This window comes from Podarcis erhardii (assembly GCF_964252035.2).
Source record: "Podarcis erhardii genome assembly, chromosome: Z".
Taxonomy (NCBI): Eukaryota; Metazoa; Chordata; class Lepidosauria; order Squamata; family Lacertidae; genus Podarcis; species Podarcis erhardii.
The window spans coordinates 10,289,070-10,315,481 of record NC_138504.1 but is presented as its reverse complement, the minus strand read 5'-3'; the positions used below and the strand labels follow the sequence as shown (position 1 = coordinate 10,315,481).

Sequence of the window (26,412 nt, the reverse complement as noted above, 5' to 3'; positions counted from 1 at the left end):
AGCCTTTGATTCCCACTTGAACCATTGGATAAGGTTGATTTGAATCCCCTCTCTACTTGTTCCCAGTGTATATCTTCACTCCCTGTTTCTTCCCTGGTATTGGAGGGCACCATGTTGTAGTTAGCCTCGGGTGCCAAATGTCATGAGCTGGACCTGCTCTTGAGCAGCAGCCACACCTCACACCCCACCCCATGCTGCACGACAACCTGCTTGCCTGCTTGTGAAACAGAAGGTGGCCCAAACAGCTGTTTGTGATAAAGAAGGGCCTGGTACTGATAGATAGAAAGAAAAATCCCTACAGCTATGACCAGTCCCTTGGAAGCACCCAATGAAGGAATCTTTGGACCTTGGCCAAGTTATGTCCGAAAGAAGTCTTTCTGTTCTACTGTATTTAGGATGGGGGATGAATTCTATTCAGTTTGCATTTGAAGGCAAATCTATCAAATTTACACTTTCCTAAACAATGTGGAACCAAAACACAGTCACCCTGAAATTTGTTCTTGTATTGAATTTGTGATGTAGTTCTCCAACCAAACAACATTTACAAAAATGCATGTTAGGGTAAATTATGCATAAAAATAATTATATTCAAGGGGAGAAACATACAAAATACATTATGTTCAGGAAAACTTTGCAAAATAATAATAATACAGTAGTCAGAAATGCATTCAAAAATTGTTTATAAGGTGAATTCACACCAAAGTGCTGATTAATTTTGATAAGGAATTAAAAAAAAAAAATGCATAGTGCTGAAGAAATGTGGAGAGCTGAATATAAGATTGGAAAAATGAGAAACCAAGATGTCTGAAATCATCAGATCTTTTCAGCCCTGATAGTAATATGGTGTCTCAATCCAGAGGTTCCTCTGTTTTTTTTGTCTTCCATGCTGTCCTTTTCCATTGGATAGCTATACTCCTTTTTCCTCTAAGGCTCAGCTCCTCAAACAGTGGCTCATCTTGTAGTCATCCTTCCTGACTCCAGCCTTCATTAACAAAACCTTTTATAATTTCCATGTCTTATGGTCTTTGAAGGTAGCTTTGATGGCGCTGAGGTTGTGCTTTTTTAGTGTATTTTCTTCTGCAGCAGCCAGATGTTTAAAAATACAATGCAAACATGCTAGCCATTTTTAAAGAACCTTTCAAGACAAGCATCTCTTGCGATCCACATTAGACAGGTTCAGCAGGTTTTGTTTTCTGAAAGCAAATTGTGTTTGGCAGGAATTGGCTTGGAGCCACTAAGAATTTGAGTGACGCGGTAACCTGATTTTCAGAACCATTCGAGGAAAATGCTTCTGAGCCTCCAGTAAATAAATAAAAGTGAAGGGTCCTCTTGTACAAGTCAAAAATTCTGTGGCTTTTCTGAAAACAGAGGTATTTCATCAGTTTAAGGCAGGAGTGGGAAGACTTCTTTTCCATCGAGGGACCTTATGACAGAGGTGGGTGAGGCTAGAGTAATAAATGGGCAGGGCAATTTCAAAAGACGGCAGATTCCTCCTTCTTTCTCTGTTGCACACTTTCTGCCCACTTCCCTCCAGTGCTTGGAATGAACTTATTTGGTTTAATGAGCTTCACTGAATTAGGTTTTTTTTTTAAAAAAATAAATAAATCTCTGAACTGCACCCAAAAGATGCTCCCAAAGTTACCAGGTAAACTGAATGTGAATGAAGTCCTTTTGGGGGTAGAACTTTGAATGATTTTCTTAAAGGAATCTTTGAAATAAAGGCTTTGCCCATAAAACCCCCAATCCAGATTTCATTTTTGCAAAGTTTCATGCGACCAGTTGTTGATGGCATTGTGCATGTGTGTGTTTATACCACTGAGAGATAGCCATGTTCATGTATCCAATCTGAATTGCAGGCAGCCTGTGTTTCTCCTTCTCTGCCAAACCTCCATATTCAGTCATTGATTTCCCTCCTTTACAGAAAATAAATTGTATGGAATCAGACACAATGAAAGTTCAAAATAATTGCCCACACCAATGGAGCAGCAGTTTCTGCATCAGATTACAGTGGTATCTATTGTTTAAGGTCAGATAGAGTCAGCAGACAGACCATCCAAAGCTCCTCCATTATACATTTTCCTTCGCTCAGTTTCAACACAGTCAGTTCAAGTTAATGCAACATGAATTGTGCACTGCAACTATTTCAGCAAGAACATTTCAAATGTCAAAGGTACTCCTTTAAAGTTATCTTGAGTACACTGTGCTTCAGTGGCATATTTTGTGAAACATGCATAGAACTTTAGCAAAATGCTTTAAAAATAACATCTAAAATAAATAAATTGGGGGAGTTCTTGCTGCGCTTTATCACATCAGGCTGAAAGTGGTGGTAGAGGATTGCACCCCAAGTATATTTTCTACATGTGGGGATGTGCATGCATGTGAATGTGATCCTTGTTTTGTTTCAATGGATAATTCCATTGAAAGCAGAAGCAGGAATAGCTTTCACTTATTTGTCCCATGTCCAGTATGGAAATCCATCCAGTGAATATGATCAGTATTTATTCCTTTTGGTGTTGTTACTTTTTTCAGTTTGCAGTTGATTGGTATCTGATCACCCACCCACACAATTTGCATTACATTCTCTTTTAATTGAAATAAATGGGGTAGAATAATGTAATGACAAGGTATCTGTACCACAGTGGACAGTGAGATGAATAATGTAGGTGTTTTGTCAGAAGCCAAACCGCAGCAGAACAGAAAATGTGGCAAATACAGGGCAGAATAGAAAATTGCATCTTCTTCCATCCCTTTGGTGCAAATGGGTCAGTTCGTCTGGCTGTTAACCAGAAGGTTGGTGGTTCAAGCCCACCCAGGAACGACTGTGGGCAGAATTCCTGCATTGCAGGGAGTTGGACTAACCTTCCAACTCTACATGATTCAGTGATTCTACTCACCACCATCACATCCTGCAGACATGTTCTAAAGCAGAGATGAGGAACCTCAGAGATGAGGGCCAAAGGTACCCACCAGGCTTCCCTATTCGTCCTTCAGGACTTTCCACAGATCCTCCTCAGGCCATGCTTCTCACTGGCGCTGGATTCCCCTGAGTACTTTTGCCTGGCTGGATTGTGTTTTTGAACTGGGATAATGCCTCTTGCTTGTCTGCATGGAGGATGCAGAGAGATGTACTTGTCCACCCTCTCTTGCCTCTGGCCACACCCACTTTTGCCACTGTTCCTGCCCACTCTTGGAAAGTTGACCAAGAGGGAATGTGGCCCCTGGGCTGAAAAAGGTTTGACACACGTGCCCCAAATATTCAATGGCTGTCAAGGAACCATCTTCTGGATTGCTTGATGATGATGGGGGCAAGATCTTTCTGCAACAATGAGCCTTCACGGTTGGTGTCTGGACCACACGAAACATGCCTCCATGGGGACTGAAGCAGCTGTTAAAGATAACCAGCAAGAAAGACGGGTGAAGAGGCTGCTTGTTTGGGGGAGGAACTGGTGCTGCTTTGCACCACTGGCCTTCAGCTGGTGGGTCAGGATCCACTATTGGGTCACAGCTGGATCTTAGGTGGGCTGCAACAGTAGCACTACCACTATACAAATACATGGTAAAATTTATGAAATGGGCCAGTAAATGCATGTTCAGGCTAAAGGTGGGCCTTTAACCCAAACAAGTCTGAAAAGGATGGAGACTACCAATGTATACCATATATATGTGTGTTACATAAGCAAAGTATTGCTTAGAAAGACCATAAACTAGTGGACATTTTCATCACTTGTTGGAAGTGACTAGGGATGGATGAATGTGTCAATTTCGGTTTTTCAATCCCCCGCGCCCCCCAGTCTTCAATTTGGTGGTTCAGGAACTGCAAATGACAGAGGTTCAAATTAAAATGCAAACTTAACCAATTTCCCCCACATCTCTAGAAGCATGTAGCAATATAATCTCTCTTGCCCTTTCCAAAGTCTATTTGAAATCAGACTATTCCCCCAATGATGGCAGCAGCAGCTCCTTGTTGACAAATGCACTTTAAGGAAAACTGCCTTCAACCTCCTCCTTTTTGAGAGAGAGTAATTGCCAAGGAATTTCAGAAACTGTTCACTTTCAAGATTGCATTTGTCTCTGGAGAGTAATTGTGTACAGTTGTATATTCTTGAAGCAGTATTTACAATCCTTTTTAGAACTTGCTGTTCAGTGAAGGCTTACGTCTGTCACATTTCATTATTGTGCAGGCACGTGCTTAACACCTTTTTTCACATCAAAACATCGCTATGCCAAAGCATCCACTAGCACAGTGCTGCTGCATGATGGAAACTTTGGCTGGATCTAGACACATCAAAGAAGCGTTTCAGTTAAAAGCATTGTAAATTTAAACAGGGAAAACAAGTAGGGAAAAACGGGACTCCACGTAGCCATCTGGTGGCACAATATTATATTGCACATACAACGCATATAAATCGCTTTTTCTTTACTAGCTCAGTCCTTTGTCTTTGTTTAATAAAAACACAACAAACAACAGTTCATTCAGATCTAGTTACTTTCTTGAGTTTTGACATATCTATGTTGTGTCAAACAATTGATTTGAAGAATTGTTTAATACTGATAAAGTGACCAAGCGGCCCTTTTTTTGTTAAGGACATAGCTTCCTAGTATGTCTAAACTAGCTGCTGCAACTGCTTTTTGGGGGTTCATTTAGGAACCCTTGGGTTGAAGGAGATCTGGACCTCAGCTTAGTAGTCTAATCTTAGGCTCAGGTTCTGCTCAAACATTCCACATTTCTGAGTCATTCCTTGCTCTCCAGTTGGTGTGTACCAGATTTTGAGTAAAGTCAGGCAGTCCTTGGAGATTTTTATTTTATTTTTTAGAAAACAGATTTAAGGTAAAAGGATTTTATTGTATTAAAAAAACACTTTGAAATTAGTTTAGAATACACGACTTTCTTATTGCTGCTGATCAAATGCACAATGACTTCTCTATATTTTTTTAACTTGAAAGAGGCATGGATTCCTTCAAAACTAGAGAGAATAAGCTTCCCCCTTTCCCCAGCCTTTCAAAACAGAGCACTGTTGTATCGCTAAACCAGCCTGCCTCTGTGCAATCATCTGTCTGCTCCTGGGACCTGACACAATTACTGCTGAGAACAAGGAAGCTGGAAGGACGCTGGTAGTTTTGTTGGTGAGGAGGGGATGGATGAAGTTTGTTCAAAAATATATTTCTTAAAACTTTCCTTGTGATGCGGTGCAACTTTTGACTCTGAATTCAGAAGTGTGCTCCATGTATGGATGGGGGAGAAATCCGTTTCAGGTCACACTTGAAAACAAACCTGTTAAGTTTACACTTTTTGTAACAATATGTGAACCAAAGCACATCCACGGTTAAAAAATTACACTTCTCTAAATTTTACAGTGCAGTTCTCTGACCTGGTAATGTGCACAAAAACACATACCAGGGTAACAGCTGCATAAAATAATAGTGTAAGTAATGTGCAAAACGGCATTACTTTTAGAAAAATTGCTTTGCAAAAAGGGATATATTAGCAAAAATTGCATACATAAAAGAGTTTGTGCTGGGAGGAATTCGCACTAAAGTGACAATGAATTTTCACGAGGACTTAAAAAGAAATCCACAAACAGATGTGCAGATGTGGAGATTGCAAAAAATGAGAAACTGCAAGGATCAAAAAATGACAGATTTCCTTATACCTAGTACGCAACTTCCAGGAGATGCTGATGTACTATTGATAAAAGTGGTTTTATTTTTTTAATTGCAACAGTCCCCAAAGGACTATAAAATGTCTTCCACCTAAGATGTGCTTGTACAGCACTAAGGATCCAGCTATTTCACAGTCCATGGTGTTTTGTACTTTGCTGTTTTGCATGGGTGCCAACTTGAATAAAATACTGGGGGGGGGGGAGGAGGTAAGTCCCACCCACATAATAGATCAGAAGACGTGGTGCATGCACACCATTTGAATGCAATGCCCATCAACTTTGGAGGGGCCCAGCACCCTCAAATATTTTATTGGGGGAAGCGAAGGGACCACAGCTGCTAGGAGTTGGTTCTTACGCTGTTGTATTTTTTAATTTGGGGGTTTTCACTAACGAAAATATCACCGGGGATCAGTTCGACCCCAATTAAAGTAAATAGGAGTGAAACACTATGCTTCTACGGTAATAGGGCTCTAACTGACCCCAACAAACTAAATATTTCATTTATTTTGATGCATAGGGAGAAAGAGGGTTACCCACTCAGTATTCCCCCCACCTCGCTTAATTCAGAAACTCAGCTGTTTAGACAGTATGACAGCCTGCTTCTACTGAGCCAGCGTAGCTCAGTGCTGTTTTTAACTGACTGGCAGCAGGTCTTGTGGGTTGAAGGCAGGGATATTTCCAAACCTCCTCTTTATATGTAAGGGCATTTGCCTTTCACAAGCTAAGTGTGCTTTGCTTTGTGCTACAGCCCTGCTGCTTTTCAGTTAAATTGTGTGGGTAAAAGGATCTGGGGCCTCCGAGACTCCATGACAGCATTCCCTTAGTTGGCTCTCCAGATGTTGCTGGCCTCTAACTCCCATCAGCTCAATGCAGTGTAGTCAAAGGATGATGGGCTCTGTAGTCCAATAATATCTGGAGGGTATATGACTGGAGAAAGCTGCCTAGTAGGAAAGAACATAGTGGAGAACACTGGACACCATCGTTATATAGATGTAGCCCTGCACTGTAAACCATAATTCTTAACAGAATGTCATCTATAATATTATTTTATTCGTAAACCTATATATGTGGGTTGCCTTTTAGGACACTGTCCTCACAAGGCAGCTTATAATTTGTCTTTCTCTCACACCTCACCACCCCCAAAAAGCAGCCAACATTTCATTACAGTAAAGGCTACAGACAATATTCAATTACAACTTCATTTTCTCATTTCATATCACAAAATATTGAAGTGAGTGTCAGAGGTTCCCTTGTAGAGGTAAAATGGTAAGAAACGGTCACCACCTTTGAAGAAAATCACCAATGTAAGAGAAATCACTTGCCTCTCAAAATCTTGTTCATAAGTAAAATTTCCGAGAACTTGTTAAAATGTTCTTTAATGGGTGGTGAGGGGCGGGGAACTATTGCAGACTCAAGAGGAGCAACTCACCCTGTGATTACTTTGCCCTCTGGATGCTGTTAGACTGCAGCTCCCTTCATCCCTGGCCTTGTTGACTAGGACTAATGGGAAGTAGAATCCAACAACATCTGGAGGTTATCGTGTTAGCTACCCCTGCATTGAAAGAGTCCCGGCCAACCTTAGTACATGTGCACCTTAAGTGGTAGTAAGTTCCTCTCTCCCCACATTGTTTGCAGCAATGTAAACTACTGATTTTCAATATTTGATTAGTAAAGTGTTTTTTCTTTCTTTAGCAGGATTAGGGCAATTAAAAAGACTGAGTAGCAGTTAAATGAAGTGTCACAGTCAATACCTAGGATTCTAACATGAGTGAACAGAAGGAAGTTCATGAAAGGCAAGTTTCTCATTTTTCCTTCTCCACTGTACCATCTACACAGTTTTCACCAGAGGGATCTTCCTGAATCATGTTGGATGGGGCATACATGGCCCCTGGGCAAGGAGGTATCTCCCAAAATGAGGTTGGAGGTACCTTTTCCTTTTTGATTGATCATTCCCTTGCAACCCAGCCCTGAACACATGGAGAGGTATTTCAGAGTACTTAGCAAGGGTAAGGGAATGGAAACTTTTCCTTCTTTCACTTCCTCAGGATCCGAACCCATGATCAAAATTGTGATGACGGCTGACATTCACATACAGATGCTGATAATCCCAGGCAAATGTCATGATTGTCAGTCATATATCCCCACTTGTTGGACAAATACTAGTGAATGATGACAGTCACACTTAGGTGACTATCAAAACCCATTGATTTATTTATACTTGTGGGGCATTCATACAGAGAAGATTGCAAAGATATGAATTCTGGCATTCACCAATTTGGGGATATTTGCCATAATGTAAATGTTCAAGAATGAGCAAGATTCCTGATCCTGGATTTATCCATAAACAAAGCTTCCTTTGATAAATCCTCTTGCACATTCCAAGTCCATATGCTGTCCTGGTAATGCTATAATTAAGCCAAAGAGTCATGTCAAAACGGCCTTTTCCATCTGTTGTGTGATCTGCTCAGGGACCAATTCAGAAAGAGTGACAACTGACCTGAAAAAAAAGAGAGACACTTCATTCATTTTACAAGAGTTGTTGTTTAGGTCCACCTCTTCTTTTTCAAATGAACAGGAGAAGCATTCCAAGTCAATAAAATAACTGTTGTCCCCCCATCTGACCGACACATTCTGAAATCTGCTGTGTTGTTCCTTGAAAATGTTGTGTCTTAGAGAGAAGGCACAAAGGTCCACTCATGCACAACATACAAACACATTATGAAACATTTTAATTTTCCCCTTACGTAAAGTACAAAAACCATGGGAAGAATTAAAATTAGCAGCAGACGGTCTGTACCCCCCCAAAAAAACCCCCACTCTCTTTCATTAGTAAGATCACATCCCAAATCTGCTTGCTGTTCTCTGCTAAGTCTGAGAATGTTTGGTCTAAAGAACTGACGTGCAGGACACCAAGAACTCGGCCTGTATTTATAATACTAATTGATTTCATTTATTTTCCCTCCCCGGAGCATTTTTCACTGTCAGCCTTGCCATTATCTTAATGTTGTTGTTTCCAATAAACACTCTGAAAAGTCGTTTTAAAGGCAGGGGGTCTTTGAGCACAGATGTGTCAGGTGTATCGGCCTGCTCTCCTCCGAGACAGTGAGATTGGCTAGAGGAAACCCCATGGAATGTTGCTTCTGAAAGAGCCATGGTTTAGCCATCTGTTTGAATCTCTGCTACCTGGAGAAAGTCTGTCTCATGCTTGGTCCCATGACGGCATGGAGTTATATAGCAGAGGCGCTTACCGTTGGGTAATGTGAAACACGAGAGTGTTTGGAACCAGAGGCAATCTTTCAAAGGTCATTATCTTTTAACAGGGAGATAACAAGGTTTTTCTGTTGCTGTGTACATTGGAGGGGCTGAGTTTCTGCACCAAAATATTTGCAAACAGATGGGGCTCCTGTGGGCAGCAGGATAGTGCTGCTGTTGGGTTTCACCTAAAGGGCAATCAAATTCCAGGTGAGTTTAGAAGTGCCAGCACCATCTGATGGAGTTGAGGAGGTGATAAAAGTGGGTGGATAACTGTGTGATTCTAAGCACATTAACATGGAAACATGTCCTAATGATTCCCTGGAGCTTAGTCCCAAGGAAGTACATATAGGATTGTAGCTGAAAATGAGCTGAATATACTGTGGAGTGGAGGAGAGCAAATTTTGAATACTGCAGAGGTGATACTGGAATCCATTTGGACAAATAGGGTTGAATTTGGAGGTCACCAGCTGGTGAACTTCTAAGGAATGTTGAAGAGGTTCAATTTGGCTGTAATGAAATATGTCAGACTTTAGGGAGGTTTACACAACCCTCCACCACACACACATTGATAGCATCTGTGTCAGAGGTGGCTTGTAAGAGCCATGCAGTCTGAATTTGGAGCAACCAGCTCAGACCTCACACATTGAGCTTCCCTAGTTAACTGGGCAAAATATTTTTTCCTATTGGAGATTTTTGAGAACAATGTATTATTTTTGGCATTTTTCCTTGCCACCAACCAAGAGTATCTCTGGGTCTTCATTGAGCTAGAGTCTCTCCTCCCACCCATACATCACTATGCTCAAGAAGACCTTATCTGTGTGGACAGTGAGGAAGCATTCCTAATATATTTGGCTGCTGTATGGACTCTTTCAATATGCATAGGTGTGCATGCATGTGTGAATCACCAAATTAAGTTTTCAGCAAGACTTAGGCCCGATTCGTACATAACTGGGAAATCATTGTTTGTGCTCTGACTACAACCCTGGTTTGCAAACCAGGATGAAACCATGGTTTACCAGCTTTGTTTCTAGTCAGAGCTTGAATCACAGCTTCCTGGTAAGGGTGTAACAGGGAACTTCAGTTTAACAAACCTTAGATAGATTGCATTAAGGGGTGAGACTGGAGGGAGGGCACTTTTTCTTGATCTTGGGTGTATTCACACCTGGGGTCTAATTAGTTTCACTGATTATAATGGTAGTACTTCTGTTCTGATAGAGTTGCTTGCTGTTCTGTCTGTGGAACTTATATAGTCAGAGTGGTCCAGTGCAAGAATGTCTTCGATTTTTGCTAGGGATTTTATTTGATCTAGTGCCAGAACTTTTTTGTCCTCAAATCCTTTGAGGATATGTAACAATAGTAGTATAAATGGCTATCACTTCTCCCTCTTCTGGTGGTAGGCTACTTGCATAATTATCTTCTCCCATGCAACCTTAGATTGTGACCTGCTGCTTCTCATTCTGTTATACATATGACTAGTTTCATGGAAAGCAGAATCCTCTGACATTTCCCCAGCAAATTTATTATCATATTTTGCTAGAACACACGTTGAAATAAAGCAAGATAAACATGTTGTCTTGGAGCCAATTGTGGTTGGGATTGTACAATGCAACTCTGTCACTGAACCTCGAAATGTGATAAAGTCAGTGATGATGATGGTACTTTTTTCCATTTTGCTTTAACATGTTTGTGAAGTTGATCTGAATCTCTACATCAATATTAAAATAAGTCATGCAGTAGGGTTGGCCATACTTTTAGCATGGGGTCAGTGGCTTAAGATATCCAACCCATAAATGTTGCTGGAGACTCAAGGCCACTACTTTAAAATGCATATTCTTGTTGAGTTTTCTCTCAGGCTACAGTCTTATACTAGCCACACTGAACTCAACAGGACTTACTCCTGAGTAGACTTGTTATTTATTTATCTATCTGTCTATCACCCTCCAAATCAATGTACAAAACACAATAGCAACAGCTGGAGCCAGTTAAAAGCAGCACAGAAAAATAACAGCAGAGCGGTTTTAAGAAACAATACAAACTAGTCACCCATGGCAGAGACCTATTCATCCAACTAGGGGAAAAAATGTCAGAACAAAAATGTCATGGTTTCCAGAAAGTGCAGCTAGTGGTTGCCTCTTTTATCTTGACAGGAACAGAGTCAGACCCACTATAAGCCTTGCTCCAAGGTACTGTGAATGGGCTTCTGAGATCCTTGCAGGGTTGTGCTGTTAATTGTCAAGCAATACAGCACCATGTGACACAGTTTCATCAAAGCATACATTTCCCTGTCCCTGTCCTTGAAAGGCATTGGTGGAGAAATGCATATTGTGATGGTGTCACTGATCTGGTGGATTGAGTGGATGAGACCAATAGTGGGTCCAGTGATCAAGAAGGCAGTTTCTCCGCCTTCTGTAAAGGGAAGTGAAGGTCAGACAGGGCTCGTTAACTTGGGAAGGTAGCCCATCTAGGAGAAGGAAATCTCTTATCCTAAACCTCCGTTGTCTTGTGGGATATCTACACAAATCCAGAGTGGAGTCCCTAAGGCAGTTGGATGGCACCTTGTATGCTATTGTCCGGCAACTCCTGCAGCCAAGCTGGTGCCAAACATCTTGCTCTGCTGTCCTTTGGACTACATCAGAGGGGGGGTCATTATCTGGGTTGCCAAGGATCTCCATACATGCTGCCCAAGCTTGCACTTTGGTGCTGCTAATGCAGCAGTTTTACTTCACCCCAGGGGGCTCACTCCATTGTCTCTCGACTGAAGGATTCCATTTGTGCCAGCATCCTTGTATATAGTTTCAGCCTTGGCCAAAGAGCTATTAAACTATAGTAGATTGGGGTACTTTAGCCTCTCTATTTTAGGTTTTGGATATTATTGAAATAGCAGCCGATGCCACATAATCTACCTCCTTCAGCAATCTAGACTCCAGTGTGCAATCTCCTTTGTATTCATGACACCTGCCCTTTCATGGTGTCAGCATTTTCCCACTCTCTACAAAGACAGTCTTTCTTTAGGTCATTTAAAACCAAATTGAAAAGCCGCAACACCACCAGCTCTGACCCAGACTGTATCTGACCTCTTTTCTGCCCCCCTTCCCCCCCCCCACATTCACAGAGAGCCATTTTTGCTGACTTGCTGCATAAGCTCTTTGCAATGATTTTCACCGTCCCTTAAATGTGCATTGCTTGGCTAGGTTTTTTGTCCATACAGCAGTGCACAAGAAGAAAATTCAGGCCATTCATGAGTGGCCTACCTTTGTCCACCCCAACTATTGTGCCATGCCATTATACAACTCAATCTTCTCCCTTCCTTTCTCTCTCAATTACAGATTCTCTCAGTTCTCATTTTCCCAATGTTAAGTTCAGTTTTCTATATCAGTGTCCTTTTTTAAAAAAACACCGCAACTTGTGAAAATTCATTAGCATCTTAGTGCGAATCTTCTCTAGTACACACATTTTTGTATACAATTTTGTCTAATGTAGTTGCAGAACAGTTTTCCTGAATATAATTCACTGACACACAGGGACTTCAAGCCTGCTTGGTCACCATTTCCCCACATGCCTGAAGGCAAGACCACCCACCTGTCAGTCACCCAGCAGCATGAAGCCATCAGATGGTTGACAGGTGGGTAATCCTACCCATTTGTCAAAGTTTGCTCCTGGAATGAGCATGGAGATCTGGTCTGCTGGGGCAAAAAGGTTTCTCGCCCCTGCTGTAAATGCTTTAGAAATCCAAAGTGCATAACTGGGTCATTGTCTACTGACTACTGCCCTTTGTGAAGTGAAGTGAAGTGTACAACTATAGCTTCTTATTGAGGGTCCTTCCTGGCTCTGGTGAAGCTTGGGTCTATCCATGAAGCTGAAAATTTCATCCTTTTGGGCAGGAAAGGAGTATAAAAGGGCTTCTTGTCTCCATGGTGAGCAAACAAGTTCTACTTGAGCTGTGGCATATCTAGTATTCTTGGTCTTCCACCCTAATCCTGATGGCTCCTTTAACCCTGATTGTTGGCTCCTGTCTCCTGACCTGCTCCAGTCTGTTGCCCATCACCCAGCCCAGACACATGCCATGATATAAAACAGGGATAATGAACCTTTTATCAGACTGAGGGCAACATTTCTTTTCATTGGGCAATCTTCTAGTCTGGGCAACCATGCCAGTGTCAGGCAAGGCCAGAGGCAAAGTGGGTGGAACAATGAATGTACATTTTCAATTTTGTACTAGTTTCTACACACCACCCCCATCCTCCATCCAGGCAACCAAGGGGCATAAGCAGTGTTTAAAGACACTTTGCAGCGAGACAAAAACACTCAGGGAAGGTGTGAAGAAGGGTTTTTGAGTGGGGCGGCCGAGGAGGGGGGTGGCCTGGGGAAAGTCCTGAGCGCCAGATTCAGAGGTCTGAGATTCCCTACCACTAATCTAAATCAATAACTGATGTAACATTAAGGACTAGACCTCTCTCTCACACACTTCTGTAATTCCGTTTCTTTTTGACTGAAACCATGGACAAGTTTTCAATGAATGCCGTGAAGATGATGTCAAACCTCCAGGGGGCAGCTAAAATTGGTTCAGGCCCTCATTTGCCTCAGGTTACTATCTCCCCACAGCCACCCCCCAATGGCTGTTATGCAAGAGACTTGTTTTTCAGATCTATCACTAGCTTCTCTCTTGGCTCCATAACACTTCACTCAGGCCCTGTTACTTAAGCTCTGCCTACCTAGAGAAAGTGGTAGGCTGCTTCCCTCCCTTTCGACTCCACCAATATGGAAGACCTTTGCCAGGGGTTATACGGCAGTGCCCCACTACTTCAATGAAGTATTAAACAGAATTGTTTCCACATCATGACGACCTGCCAGAAAGCTTTAGTTCAACTTTCAGAGCAGGATTTTTGAATCCTGAGTCACTTGACCTTCAGGATGTTGTGGAAAGGATGCTTGTGCTTTTATTATCAAAGCAGTTTTGCCCAGCGGAATCAGGAAAGGATTAATGGTAGGCAGGAAAGATACATTTCTCCCTTAAAAAGAAAGGGGGGGGTATGTCAGGAATAGCCAAAGTGGTGCCCAGTAGATGTTGCTGAACTTCCATCAGCCAACATCGCCAATGGTCAAGGATGATGGAAATCAAGCAACATCAGTTTTGCCCAACGGAATCAGGCAAGGATTAGTGGTAGGCAGGAAAGATACATTTCTCCCTAAAAAAGAAAGGGTGTGTGTGTGTCAGGAATAGCCAAAGTGGTGCCCAGTAGATGTTGCTGAACTTCCATCAGCCAACATAGCCAATGGTCAAGGATGATGGAAATCAAGCAACATCTGCAGGGCACCATGTCCATCATCACCATCATGAGTTTATTTATATGCCACTTTTTCATGTTAGAGCCACGTAGGCTACCCCTGTTGGATGTGGTGCAGAGGGAAGAGGCACTCGGGTACACTCGCACTGGTCCTCAGAGGGCTAAGCTGGCTAGGGGGCCCTGCCAGGGACTGGCTGCTTTTCTGTTTGAGTTTATAACTTTATTCTAACAAAACTCCCACCCTGAGCCTCAGACAAGCTCTGCACAGGCCTGGTACAGACACACTGTCAGGGACTGGGCAGAGGAGGAAGACACTGGAGATGGGGTGATTTCAAGGGCTGGGCAGGGGAGGAGAAGTGGTGGAGACTGCCTCCCCATCTTGACCCTTCCAGGGAGGAGGAAGACAGTACAGTGGACGCTCAGGTTGCGAACGTGATCCCTGCAGGATGCACGTTCACAACCTACAGCGTTCGCAACCTGCAGTGGTGCATCTGCGCATACGTGAGTTGCAATTCGGCACTTCTGCACGTGCACAAAGCACAATTTAGCGCTTCTGCGCATGTGTGACCGCTGAACCTGGAAGTAATCCGTTCTGATACTTCCGGGTTTTGGCAGTCTGTAACCCGAAAAAAACGCAAACTGAAGCGTCTGTAACCTGAGGTACACCTGTATAGATTTATAACAGTGGTTTGTGGGAAGTCACAGCTCAGAGGCAGAAGAGGGGAAAAGTTGGGAAATAATGGGAGAGGAGGAGCAGGCAGAGCCGGAGCAGCAGCTGGCTGACACGTTGTCACTAGAAAGCATTACAGAACCTCCATCTCCCAGAACCTGGCAAGCCTTAAAAGTAGGACAGCAAAGAGCTCAAAGACAGAGGGCACTTAGAGGCACCTGTAGAGGAGGTGATGATGATGATGAATGAGGAAGTAGAGATGGGGGAGTGGAGATTCACTCAGGACAATGCCATTATTCAAGAGACTGGGTTCTATAGCCTCTCTCTGTAAAGTTTGAAATTAAAAATAATGGTAAGAAACTTTTTCTTGTCTTTATACTTTCCTGGGCAACCAGCAGGCGCTGACAGCATTCTGACACACACCTAATAAGAGTGTAGGAGTTAGGAAGTGCAACAAACCTTGATATCCTGGAGCCTGGCCCCACTGGGTCCTGACAGGTTATCCCATTTTATCTTCAGAGAGGGAGACAGAAAGAGACTTGCCCAAGCCCCCATCATTGCAGGGGTGCTGACTTGGGCCCCACATTGTGTGCGCCCAGCATACGCACTTTGCGCCGCAATGTGATGACATCATAACATGATGTGACAACATCATGTGACACTGTGATGTCATGTTTTTATGCCGTGGTGCGCATGTTCCGGCATTGTGGCAGCGATTGGACTGGGGCCTTAGCCTCCACCATGGGGCCTTGTGGAGGAGACCCAGCCCCTGGTCCAGTCGCCACCACAGCACCAGAGCATCAGAGGTGAGCATCAGGGCAAGGGCAGTGGGAAGGGGCTGTGGCAGCTGCTATTGTGGGGAGGTATGCAGAGCTGGGCCAGAGGCCGTGCAACCACAGGCACCCACAGCAAAAATAAAAATGTGGAAATCTGAGCACTCGGAGTCCTGGGGAATTGGTGCCTATGCCTCATTGTGTTATATGACTGGGCATTTATTTTGCCCCCAAACAATGGTTGAACACTCTTTGTCTACTGTTTTTTAAAATACGTTTTGGTCAAAGAGGATGCTTAGCTTCCTACATCAACTCATGTGGCTTTATCAAGTGATATCATAGGCTGACTGAATTATTTTGTTCTTTTCTTTATGCTTGACTGGTTGATAACCTCAGCATTGGTTCCCTCATGGCTTTAAAAGGTAAAGGTAAAGGGACCCCTGACCATTAGGTCCAGTTGTGACTGACTCTGGGGTTGCGGCGCTCATCTCACTCTATTGGCTGAGGGAGCCGGCGTATAGCTTCCAGGTCATTTGACCAGCATGACTAAGCCACTTCTGGCGAACCAGAGCAGCACACGGAAACACTGTGTACCTTCCTGCTGGAGTGGTACCTATTTATCTACTTGCACTTTGACGTGCTTTTGAACTGCTAGGTTGGCAGGAGCAGGGACCGAGCAACGGGAGCTCACCCCGCCGCGTGGATTCAAACTGCTGACCTTCTGATCGGCAAGTCCTAGGCTCTATGGTTTAACCCACAGCGCCACCCGCGTCCTTTAGTGAGTGTTTATTTGTGTGTTTTGGATTGTATATTTGTGGGAGATGTAACCAAATCACAGAATCATAGAATTGTAGAGTCAGAAGTCACCACGAGGGTAATCTCTTCCAACCCCCTGCAATGCAGGAATCTTTTGCCCAATGCAGGGATTGAACGCATAGCCCTGAGATTAAGAGTCTCATACTCTACCAACGGTGCTACCCTAACATGCGTATAGGTGTAAATGCTCTTAATGTTGCTTTGTGTGATTTTCTTTGATATGGGAGGTCTTCGTGAACTGTTTTTGGAAAGCACTCTTTGTGTACTACAACTTTAGCACTGAGCTGAAATGGGAGGAGTGTTTTTTCATGCCCCCATAAAAAAGCCCATTTATTTTGGCGAATTTTTGTGGAGTGAAACTAGTGGGGGTGGGGTGCTACCATATTTTCCGCTCTATAGGACACACTTTTTCCCCTCCAAAAATGATGGGGAAATGTGTGTGCATCCTATGGAGCGAATGCAGGCTCCTTGGCTTCAGCGATAGCAACGTGAAGCCTCCAAAGCGCAGAGGGAGTGCTCCCTCCGCGCTCCGGAGGCTTCGCGTTGCTTTCGCTGAAGCCTGGAGAGTGAGAGGGGTCGCTGCACGCCGACCCCTCTCACTCTCCAGGCTTCAGGGATAGCCGCCTGAAGCCTTTGGAACACAGCGGGAACTCGTGCTGCGCTTCGAAGGCTTCGGGTTCCTTTTGCTGAAGCCGGGAGAGCAAGATTCTCCTGGCTTCAACAGAGAGGGAGAGCTGCGCAGCACCCCTTGAGCAAAGTGGGAGGAGAAATGGAAGGGGCTGCTGCTTCGCTGAAGGGGTGCTGAGCAGAGAGGGGGAGAATTATTTTTTCTTGTTCTCCCCCTCTAAAACAAGGTGCGTCCTATAGAGCGAAAAATACGATAATCTCAGGAAGAGGAGGAGTGCATTGTGCTTTGCATAGCTCTGGAGGTCACCATTCTTAAAGTGACTCCCACAGTTGTTTTAAGAATGGTAAACTGTTTGGTGGAGACCCTCTGTCATTCAGAGCAGACAACACCAAGGTAGATAGGCCAGTGTTTTGATCTGGTATAAGGCTGCTAACTGTGATCCGAAGCAGTGGGCATAGCTCCGAAGTGCAAGCCAGCAGCTTTCCTTGAATTAGCCAGTGATCAGACTTTGGCTGAGCTGCAGGGGTGAATCCTCTTTTGTGAAAGTTTAAGTGCTGCATGCTTAAATGGGAGCTGCTTCGAAAAATCTAGGAATAACAAATAAACCCGTTAGGGGCAAGTCCTTTCTATTGGCTTCCAGCAATGCTTAATGGCTATTGTGGGATTTAACGGAGCCGAGGCAAGCAGAAGTCAATTAAACTTTAATCAGTCACGACTGGTGTCTTATTTATTTTTTTCCTGTGCAATGACATTGAAACAGCCCTTTGGCAAGCAGCCTATGGCAATGGCTCTTTCAGTCTTTTCTCTCCATCTTGCAGAACATCAAGTTCGCCTTTTTAAAAAAAAAAAAGAAAAAAGAAAACTCCATTTCCTGCCCGTGCCCTTCAATATCACTTATCCTCTTTACAAATCTTCCCCTGTTCTCAAATCAAAGCATCCTGTTTATTCTTCCTGACCAAAGGAGGGCTGCCTACTCATTAGTAATTTTTTGTCATTTCTGCTAGATAGTCCTAAAAATTCAGCGGGACAATTTTCTTATTGTGCAAACCTCCTCTGAGGAAAATCAGTGGAGGAGTTTGCCCCTTCTTCCACATCACATCCTATGATGTAGCGTTAGGAGGAAGGAAGCTTGACCAATTCTAGCACTGAGTGGAAAACCCTCCCCCTACTATTTCATGGGTCTATTAGAAGGAAGTGAAGAAGGGCATTTTTTGGTGATTTCATAGTGGAATAGGATAGGTTTCCCTGACCTATAAAGTGTTGTGTCAAAGAGGTACAGCACCCAGTGGCGTAGCGTGGGTTGTCAGCACCCGGGGCAAGGCAAGTAATTTGCGCCCCCTAACCTGTGGAGAGTGAGTGAGCCAGGTAGGGGCAGAGAGCTGCAAGTGCGAGCGCACGCCCCCCAGATGTTGCGCCCGGTGCGGCCGGCCCCCCCCCTGCACCCCCCACGCTACGCCACTGACAGCACCTGCTTTGCACAAGAAAGTTTTCTGGTTGGAGAACCCTGGAATGGAGAACCCCAGGAATGGAGAACCCCAGGAATGGAGAACCCTGCCTGGTATCCTGGAAAGTCACTGCCAGACCTTGCAGACAATGCTTAGCAAGATGGACCAATGACCTGAGTCAAAAGAAGGCAGTTTCCTATATTCCTATGTGTAGCTTTACATAAAGCTGTTGGCAAGGCATGCATGTAAGGCTGTCATTTTCTTCCCACAGTGCTTTGGAAGATCGTTAGGTCCAGGGCATTATGTAGGGTTCAAAACTATTATTATTATTTCTTTAATTTGTATGCCACCCTTCATCTGAAGATCACAGAGCTGTTCACAACAAGTGACTGCCAGGCTGGCAAGAGAGCCAATACTGTTGCCACTCTGGGAAGGGAAGGGAAAGGAAAGGAAAGGAAAGGAAAGGAAAGGAAAGGAAAGGAAAGGAAAGGAAAGGAAAGGAAAGGAAAGGAACTATGCTACAATCGCTGCCAATGGCAAGCACCACCCATGATAAGTTCTTGGATAATTTTTCCTCCCCCTGGAGATATTTGGTGGGTTCCCGATCCATTTCACCACCTAGCAATAGGGTGGATAATTTTAAGTGGTCCTTTGTGCCTGTCTCTAATCTAAACCCTTACTAATTTCATCAGCTAATGTTTAAGCAGAAGTTGAATCGTGCAGCTCAAAACTTGCTCTGCTGTTGCCAATATGACCAAATTTTTCTGTGGACATTATAAAGGTCAGCCAAAAGTGTTCAGCCACAGAAAAAGAACTCTCAATGAAACACTAACGGGAGGAATTTAGTTCCGCTTCTCTTCTATGAAGTTACCATAGCTGACACAAATGACTGCAGGATGCGATTATAATAGGGCAGTAAAACCAATTTGATGAGGCTTATTAATTTCTTGTTACCAAGACATACACACACACAAACTTTTGATTTTTTGTAAAATGGCATATACAGATTGGGCCTGGTATCCTCTGCATGGCTGTGAAAAGTGAGAAAATGTGGTAGATCGCTCAGGAAAAAAAAAGGATCAGATTGAATGTTGATTGGCATGCTGTACACTTTATATTCCATGAGATGTTTTTCCCATTGGGCAAGGGTATCAGAGTTAGAGTGCAAACACAGCAAATTCTACCTAGAGCAGCTGGCAATTATTTCTGTTGTCATTAAAATTTTACGTTACTTCTGCTCCTTTAGAGAAATGTGAAAGTTCAGATATAGATAGACAGACATAGTTTTTTAAGTTGTTGGTTTTTTTAACAGAGCAAGACCTATAGCTCAGTCAGTGGTGGAGCAAGCTGATCGGGCACCTGGGGTGGCACGTGTGCCCTGTGCCCAGGGGAAGGGCCAGATGCCTGCAGGGGTGGAGTCAGCTGCCCATGGGGCGGACCCAGCCAGGGCAGGCACTCCATGGGGTCTCCAAGGAGTCTACCTGCCTCCTCCCACACAGCCGCCCTACAGCTAGCGGGGAGGCAGTGGGCACCCAAGCCACCATGTCACTCCCAGGAGAGATGCGTGGCTCGGATGCGCTGCAGGCCCTGCGATGAGTGCCACCCAGCATTTTGTTACCCCCCTCAGTGGTGACACCTGGAGCAACCCACCCCCATCACACCCCCTTCTTCTGCCCCTGAGCTCAGTGATAGAGCATTTATTTTGTATGCAGAATATCTCCAGGCAGGGCAGAAAGAGACACATTCCTGAAATCCTGGTATGTCTGTGAAGCACAGTTAAATTTTGAATCTTTTAGAATTCAGATTCTAATGCAATAAAATGCAACATAAGAAATAAAAGAAGCAGTAAAAATACAATTAAAAACCATACAACAATACTAGATAGCTCTGTTGGTTAGAGCACAGGTTTTCAACCTTTCTGAGTCTATGGCCCCCTTGACCAACTTCTACATTACTTCTGCATCACCACTGTGGGGCTCAGGAACCCAGTTATGTCACCCCTTGCCTGCAGAGATAGAAGCCTCTCACTCTTTTTTTAAATCCTTCCTTGTGGAAGGTTCCCTCAGACTCCTCTCTTCTCCCCTCTTTGTGGGAGTCCTCCGGGCAGCCGCTGCTGCTGCCTCTGGTTCTTGAGCTACCACACCCCCAGCCCCAAAGAGAGGTGCCTCCTCACACTGCCCCATAGGGGCCTGGGAAGAGGATGCTTGCAGTCTTAGCGGCCCAATGAAGACTGGCCAAAGGTCTTACTGGCCAGCACCTTACCTTGGGAGGCAGCAGTGGCAGCAGCGGATGCTGCAGGGCCTGCATGGCAGACTGTCTCCCCTTCGGCACCAGGCACTTGACTCCCAGGCAGGCCTTGCACACAGCAAGCACAAGAAAGGCCAGCGCAGTGCCTGCCTGCCTGGTCTCCCACTTGTCTGTCTATTCCCAAAAGCAAGGGTTGGTGGACTAGCTGGCTGGGCTCCCTTACCCACTTGCTTGATTACTCTGAGGCTGCCTCAGGAAAAAGGGACAGAGGCCAGTGTTGCCTGTGGCTCCCCTGAGTATCCTTCAAGGTGCCCCAGGGTACCATGGCACACTGGTTGAAATCCAGTGGGTTAGAGCATGGTGCTGATAATGCCAAGGTTGCAGGTTTGATCCCCATATGGGACAGCTCCATCTTCATGCATTGTAGGGGGTTGGAATAGATGATCCTCAGGGTCCCTTCCAACTCTATAATTCTATTATTACAGTTGCTACAACAGGTGGGAAAAAACCCCATGTTGTGTTTCTGCCAAACACTTCAGCAATTTTTAAGTGGTTCATGGGGGCAGGCAATTTGGGGACCACTGCTCTGGGCAGTCGTGTTAAATAATATGATTTATTTAATGGGAAAATAAAGCCCTGGATTGCGGGTGGCACTGTGGTCTAAACCACTGAGCCTCTTGGGTTTGCTGATTGGAAGGTCGGCTGTTTGAATCCCCGTGACAGGGTGAGCTCCCGTTGCTTGGTTCCAGCTCCTGCCAATCTAGCAGTTCGAAAGCACATCAAAGTGCAAGTAGATAAATAGGTACCGCTCTGGTGGGAAGGTAAACGGTGTTTCCATGCGCTGCTCTGGTTTCGGTGTTCTGTTGCACCAGAAGCGGCTTAGTCATGCTGGCCACATGACCCGGAAAAACTGCGGACAATGCCAGCTCCCTTGGCCTGTAAAACGAGATGAGCACCATACTGGCAGAATCTGAGACCAGGGAGAAGAGTCGGTGGAAGAAGATTGGAAAAAATTTAAAGTTTATCTACAGAAATATTGTAAAATTAAGGAATGTTAGAAGGATGTTGGAATGAAGCTATGTGGTTTTAGCAGAAATGTTATAAAGGATTAAGTAAAAATGGATTGGTAATTAGTGAAAGAGGAGAATGTAAAATTATAGTATATCAAGATAAATTTTTAGGATAAAAACAAAGATGGAAAGGATTTGCTGAAATATCTAATTGAACTAGAATACAAAAAAGGGAGGTGTGAGGAGGTCAAGGAAATAAGCAAAGGAAAGAAAGTTATGTAAAGGTTGGGTTTGTGTGTTGTTGGGTTTTTTGTTTGTTTGTTTTTGTGCTTTGTCTGTTTAACCTTTTCTACTTTTTTTTCTGTAACCTTCAAAATTTTAATAAAATCTATTATATTAAAAAAAAAAAACCCGAGATGAGCGCCGCAACCCGAGTGGTCTGCAACTGGACTTAACTATCAGGGGTCCTTTACCTTTACCTTTTTAAAGCCCTGGTGCCATTTGCTGCTTGAGGAAGCCAACATTCTGTTACAAATGGCATCACAACCTTCATGCAACTGACTCCTGTCCAGATGACACTCTTTGTGTTGAACACCAAAGGCCAGGCATGTTCTCCGCCTGGTATGTTAAAAGACAGCAAAGGCAGCTGACAGTGACATTACACTAGTCAGAATAGTCCAATACTCAGGGCTTGTAGGGTACCTGTCACAGCGCATTGTTTGGAGGATGGAGAAATGTCGTATTAGCATAGCTGGTTCCCCTTCTTCCCCTGCCCTTCCGGTGTGTCTGTGTTAACCAAGCTCAGTTGACAACACCTTCAGTGGATTGGTTTTATCTAACAAAAGGAAAGCACAGCTGAAAGTGCACCCTTAACAGACGTGGAGTTTCATTAGCATGTTAATCTTGCTACCTACAAATAGCATATGTATTTCATCTCCCTTGAAGTAAGTGACATAATCTTTTCCGCTTGGATGTTACAAATATCTTGTTTAAAGGGGGAAAAAGAAAAAGAAATAGAGCCAAGAAGAAGAGATTACTTGTTCATGTAGCATGCTAACAATAAGTAGAGTTTCTGCTTTGAGCATTCAAAGAACAAAAGGGGATTGGGCTTGGCCATGAGCACATTATTTGATTGCTTACAGCAGAACGTGTATTCTGCTCAGGGCTGAGGGGGTTGTTGACAAAGTACAGTGTAGTGAGCCCTATTTCAGCAATGGTGGTCCTCCTGAGGTTGTGGGAGGCCTATGTAGGATTGACTTGGTGGGACGGGCAGCTCCAAGTAGCAACCATTTCTTCCTTCTGCAAAGGAGTTCTGAGACATTTTCAGAAACAAAGATAGTGGCTACCTGAAACTGACAGGAGTGGGGAGGAGGAGGAGGAGGAGGAGGAGGAGGACTCTACTAGGATCTTGCTTCCTCAGCAGCTACCCAAGGATGACACCTGCTGTTTCTGACCCTGTCTCTGTTGAATTCCATTGTCTTTGGGGCAAGGTGAAATGATAGAAATAACCTGTGATAGATCATGCACAGATATAACACACTTGAGTGAAGGTGGTGTAAGTGCATGTGTGAACAAGCCGATGGGGAATGAATCAAACAAGGTCACATCCACAACTCACAACACATTTAAAACACATTTATAACACTTTAACCATAACGGTTTCCTCCAAAGAATACTGAGAACAGTAGTTTGTACCTCACAGAGTTAGAATTCTTAGCAAACAAAAGTTCTTAGGATTCTTTTGGGGGAAGCCAAGTGCTTTAAGTGTAGATGTGACCTAAGTCAAACCAATCCAGTAGAAGATTTAATGGCAGATGATTCATTCTCTCTCTCTCTCTCTCTCTCTCTCTCTCTCTCTCCCTTTTCCAACCTAGTAACCAAATATTTTGGACTACAGCCCTCATCAACCCCAGATACAGTGGTACCTTGGGTTAAGTACTTAATTCATTCCGGAGGTCCGTTCTTAACCTGAAACTGTTCTTAACCTGAAGCACCACTTTAGCTAATGGGGCCTCCTGCTGCCGCCGCGCCGCCAGAGCCCGATTTCCGTTCTTATCCTGAAGCAAAGTTCTTAACCTGAAGCTCTATTTCTGGGTTGGTGGAGTCTGTAACCTGAAGCGTATGTAACCTGAAGCGTATGTAACCTGAAGCGTATGTAACCTGAGGTACCACTGTAGTTTGACAGTTCCAGGTTCTGAGTCAGGCCCAGTGGTCATCATGAGTGGCTTGAGTTTGGATCTAGCATCTCTGCCTCTGGCCCTGACTGATCCAGCTGACTTCTTGTCCAGATTAGGGTCAGAGTCCATCATGCTTCCTGGGCTTGGGGTCATGTCAACTCAAAACTTCCATGTCTTGCCTAGAAACTGCATAGATTCCCATTGACTCTGCCATGTTTGGCACCCATAATGAAGTGTGGTCATGACGCTCATTTCTGTTGCCCTGGGAAACAACAAGCTTGGATGAAGTGGAAATAATGGAATGAAAATTGCATTCTCTAGGAATGAATCTTAATTGTGATGTATAGATTGCATTTATGAGACCAAGAACTGCAACTGGTGGAGTGCAGTAGAGATGGGAGAGAGAACAGTTGGAGGAAATATCACTTACCCATTGACATTTTCCTCTTAGAGCCAACTTATCAATTCAACTATTTTTTTTAGTGGCCGTGGGTTCAAATTCTGGCTTTGGTCCCATGTAATCACATTTGCTGCAGGTTTTTGCTAGGCAGGGAATCATATCTGTGCTCAGTCAGGCTCTGGCATCTAATTTACTGTCTCTGCTTAATGCAACCAGGCAGATATTTATCAAACTAAGGAGTACGGTTTGGTTTCCCATGTTTATGAGTCCCAGGGCTGAGTGGAAAGTGAGCCATTAACTTCAAGAAAGAAGCTATATGTTGTACGGAGTGTTGCATTGCAGTAGCTTTTCTGGTCTTAGATTTCATTTGTGCCCAAAATCCAATTAAGAAAACGGTTCCTGGGTGATTAGGCACTTTAAGAACGTGCAGTTAAATGGTCTGAAATATGTAAATAACTTCTGCGTATTTTGTTGTGCTGCATATCCTTATTTAAAATTAATCGCTAATACAGTTCATGCAAAATCCGGACGAATCTCATTCTTTTTCATTAAATTGCCCTTTTAAAATCGATAATGTTTTCTTTAAAGGAAAGCTTTGGCTGTTACCAATTTAAATCTCATTAACTTTTGGCTTTACAGTCCAAGGTTCAGTTTGAGTTGTGTTGTTTGTGGAGATCTGAAGCAGCACACCACACACAATTCTATTGAACAAGATGCAGGAATACTGCTGCTAAGTAAATATTAGTTTGCTCTGCAATCCTCTGCCTGTCTACTCAAAGAGACTTACTCCCAGGCAAGGGAACTTGGCAAGGATTTCTTATGAGTGGACATGCATAAGATTGCACTGCTGGAGTGTTAGAAAGTAGGGTTTTGAAGGGCTTCCTTTTAACTTAGTTTGACATCTTAAGTTGGCTGAAAACTTAAGTCCAAACCATAAAATCCAGTTCAAAATCTTCATGGGTGCTTGGAGAGGCACATCCAAGAAAGGAGCGTACTGGAGATAAGAGAATGGTTGGTTCTACCACTGCTGTCACCTGCTGACAGCTTCTAGGAGCCACAGGTGAGAGCTGAGTGCCAGGTGAGGACCAAAGGTGGACAAACTACCCCAGAAGGAGCACAAGGTGTCCCCCACAAAAAGTACTACCTCCCCTAACACCCCATACACCCCAGCTTCCAATATTACAGGATAATTATTTAGCAAAACATACGTATCACTTAATGAAAAACAATAAGCAGTTTACCAGGTGAAGGTAGCCGATGGGTCTCAAACCCTTGGTGAGTTAGGGACTTGTCTATCCTCTGCATACAAAAACAGGCTTTGGCAGATTGAGCGGATGAGACCAATAGTGGGTCCAATGGTCAAGAGGGTGGTTTTTTCACATGCTGTAGAGGGAAGTGAGGGGCAGATGGGGCTCATCAACCTGGGAAGGGAGCCCAGCTAGGAGAAGGAAAATTCTGATCCTAAACCTCCAGTGCCTTTGTGGGATATCTTTGGGAACCTACACAAATCTGGAATGGAGTCTCTAAGACGGCACATTGTGTGTCTCCTTCTGGCAGCTTCTGCAGCTAAGCTGGTGCCAAACATATTGCTCTACTTTCCTTTGGACCACCTCAGTGAGACCAAGAAGGGAGGAAGTGTCTTGTCATCTGCACAGCCCAGGGCCTCCATACGGACTGTCCAGGCTTACACTCTGGGAAGGTCACTGCTAATACAACAGTTCGACTTCACCTTCAGAGGCGCAATCCATTTTGTCTCTCAAGATGGGCAGATGCCAACAGGTCCTACTATTAGTCAGAATGAGACAACTGTATCAGGCTTCAGGTTCTTGGGTGCGTACCTGTGGGGATGCAGCAGTGGCAGCTCCCATGGCCATTATTCCTAAGACCCTCCCCCCACCATTTGCAGACTTTTTCAGTGGTGTTTCAAATATACACAATTTCACTTGTGTGGTGCCCTGGAATGTAACCACCATGTAAATTGAGAGTTGCCTGTATATCATGGATTGAACATGTGACTTTCCCATAGCTGTCAACTTTTCCCTTTTC

At 44.0% G+C, this 26,412-nt stretch overlaps 2 protein-coding genes across 6 annotated transcripts in view; one reads left to right on the top strand and one right to left on the bottom strand.

Annotated features, from left to right (window-relative positions):
* The window catches only part of IL1RAPL2 (interleukin 1 receptor accessory protein like 2), a 483,744-nt gene that overhangs the window by 209,122 nt on the left and 248,210 nt on the right, over positions 1-26,412 (top strand). The window contains exon 1 of one of the 5 annotated variants that reach the window (XM_081848000.1): positions 7,605-7,666. The exons of the other annotated variants lie outside the window; for them this stretch is intronic. Within the exon in view, the coding sequence (XP_081704126.1) occupies positions 7,636-7,666 (31 nt within the window). The 5' untranslated portion in view covers positions 7,605-7,635. Of the gene's footprint in view, positions 1-7,604; positions 7,667-26,412 lie in introns of those variants that run through there. 5 annotated transcript variants of the gene reach the window in all.
* The window catches only part of LONRF3 (LON peptidase N-terminal domain and ring finger 3), a 499,535-nt gene that overhangs the window by 464,482 nt on the left and 8,641 nt on the right, over positions 1-26,412 (bottom strand). The gene's annotated exons all lie outside the window — the stretch shown is intronic.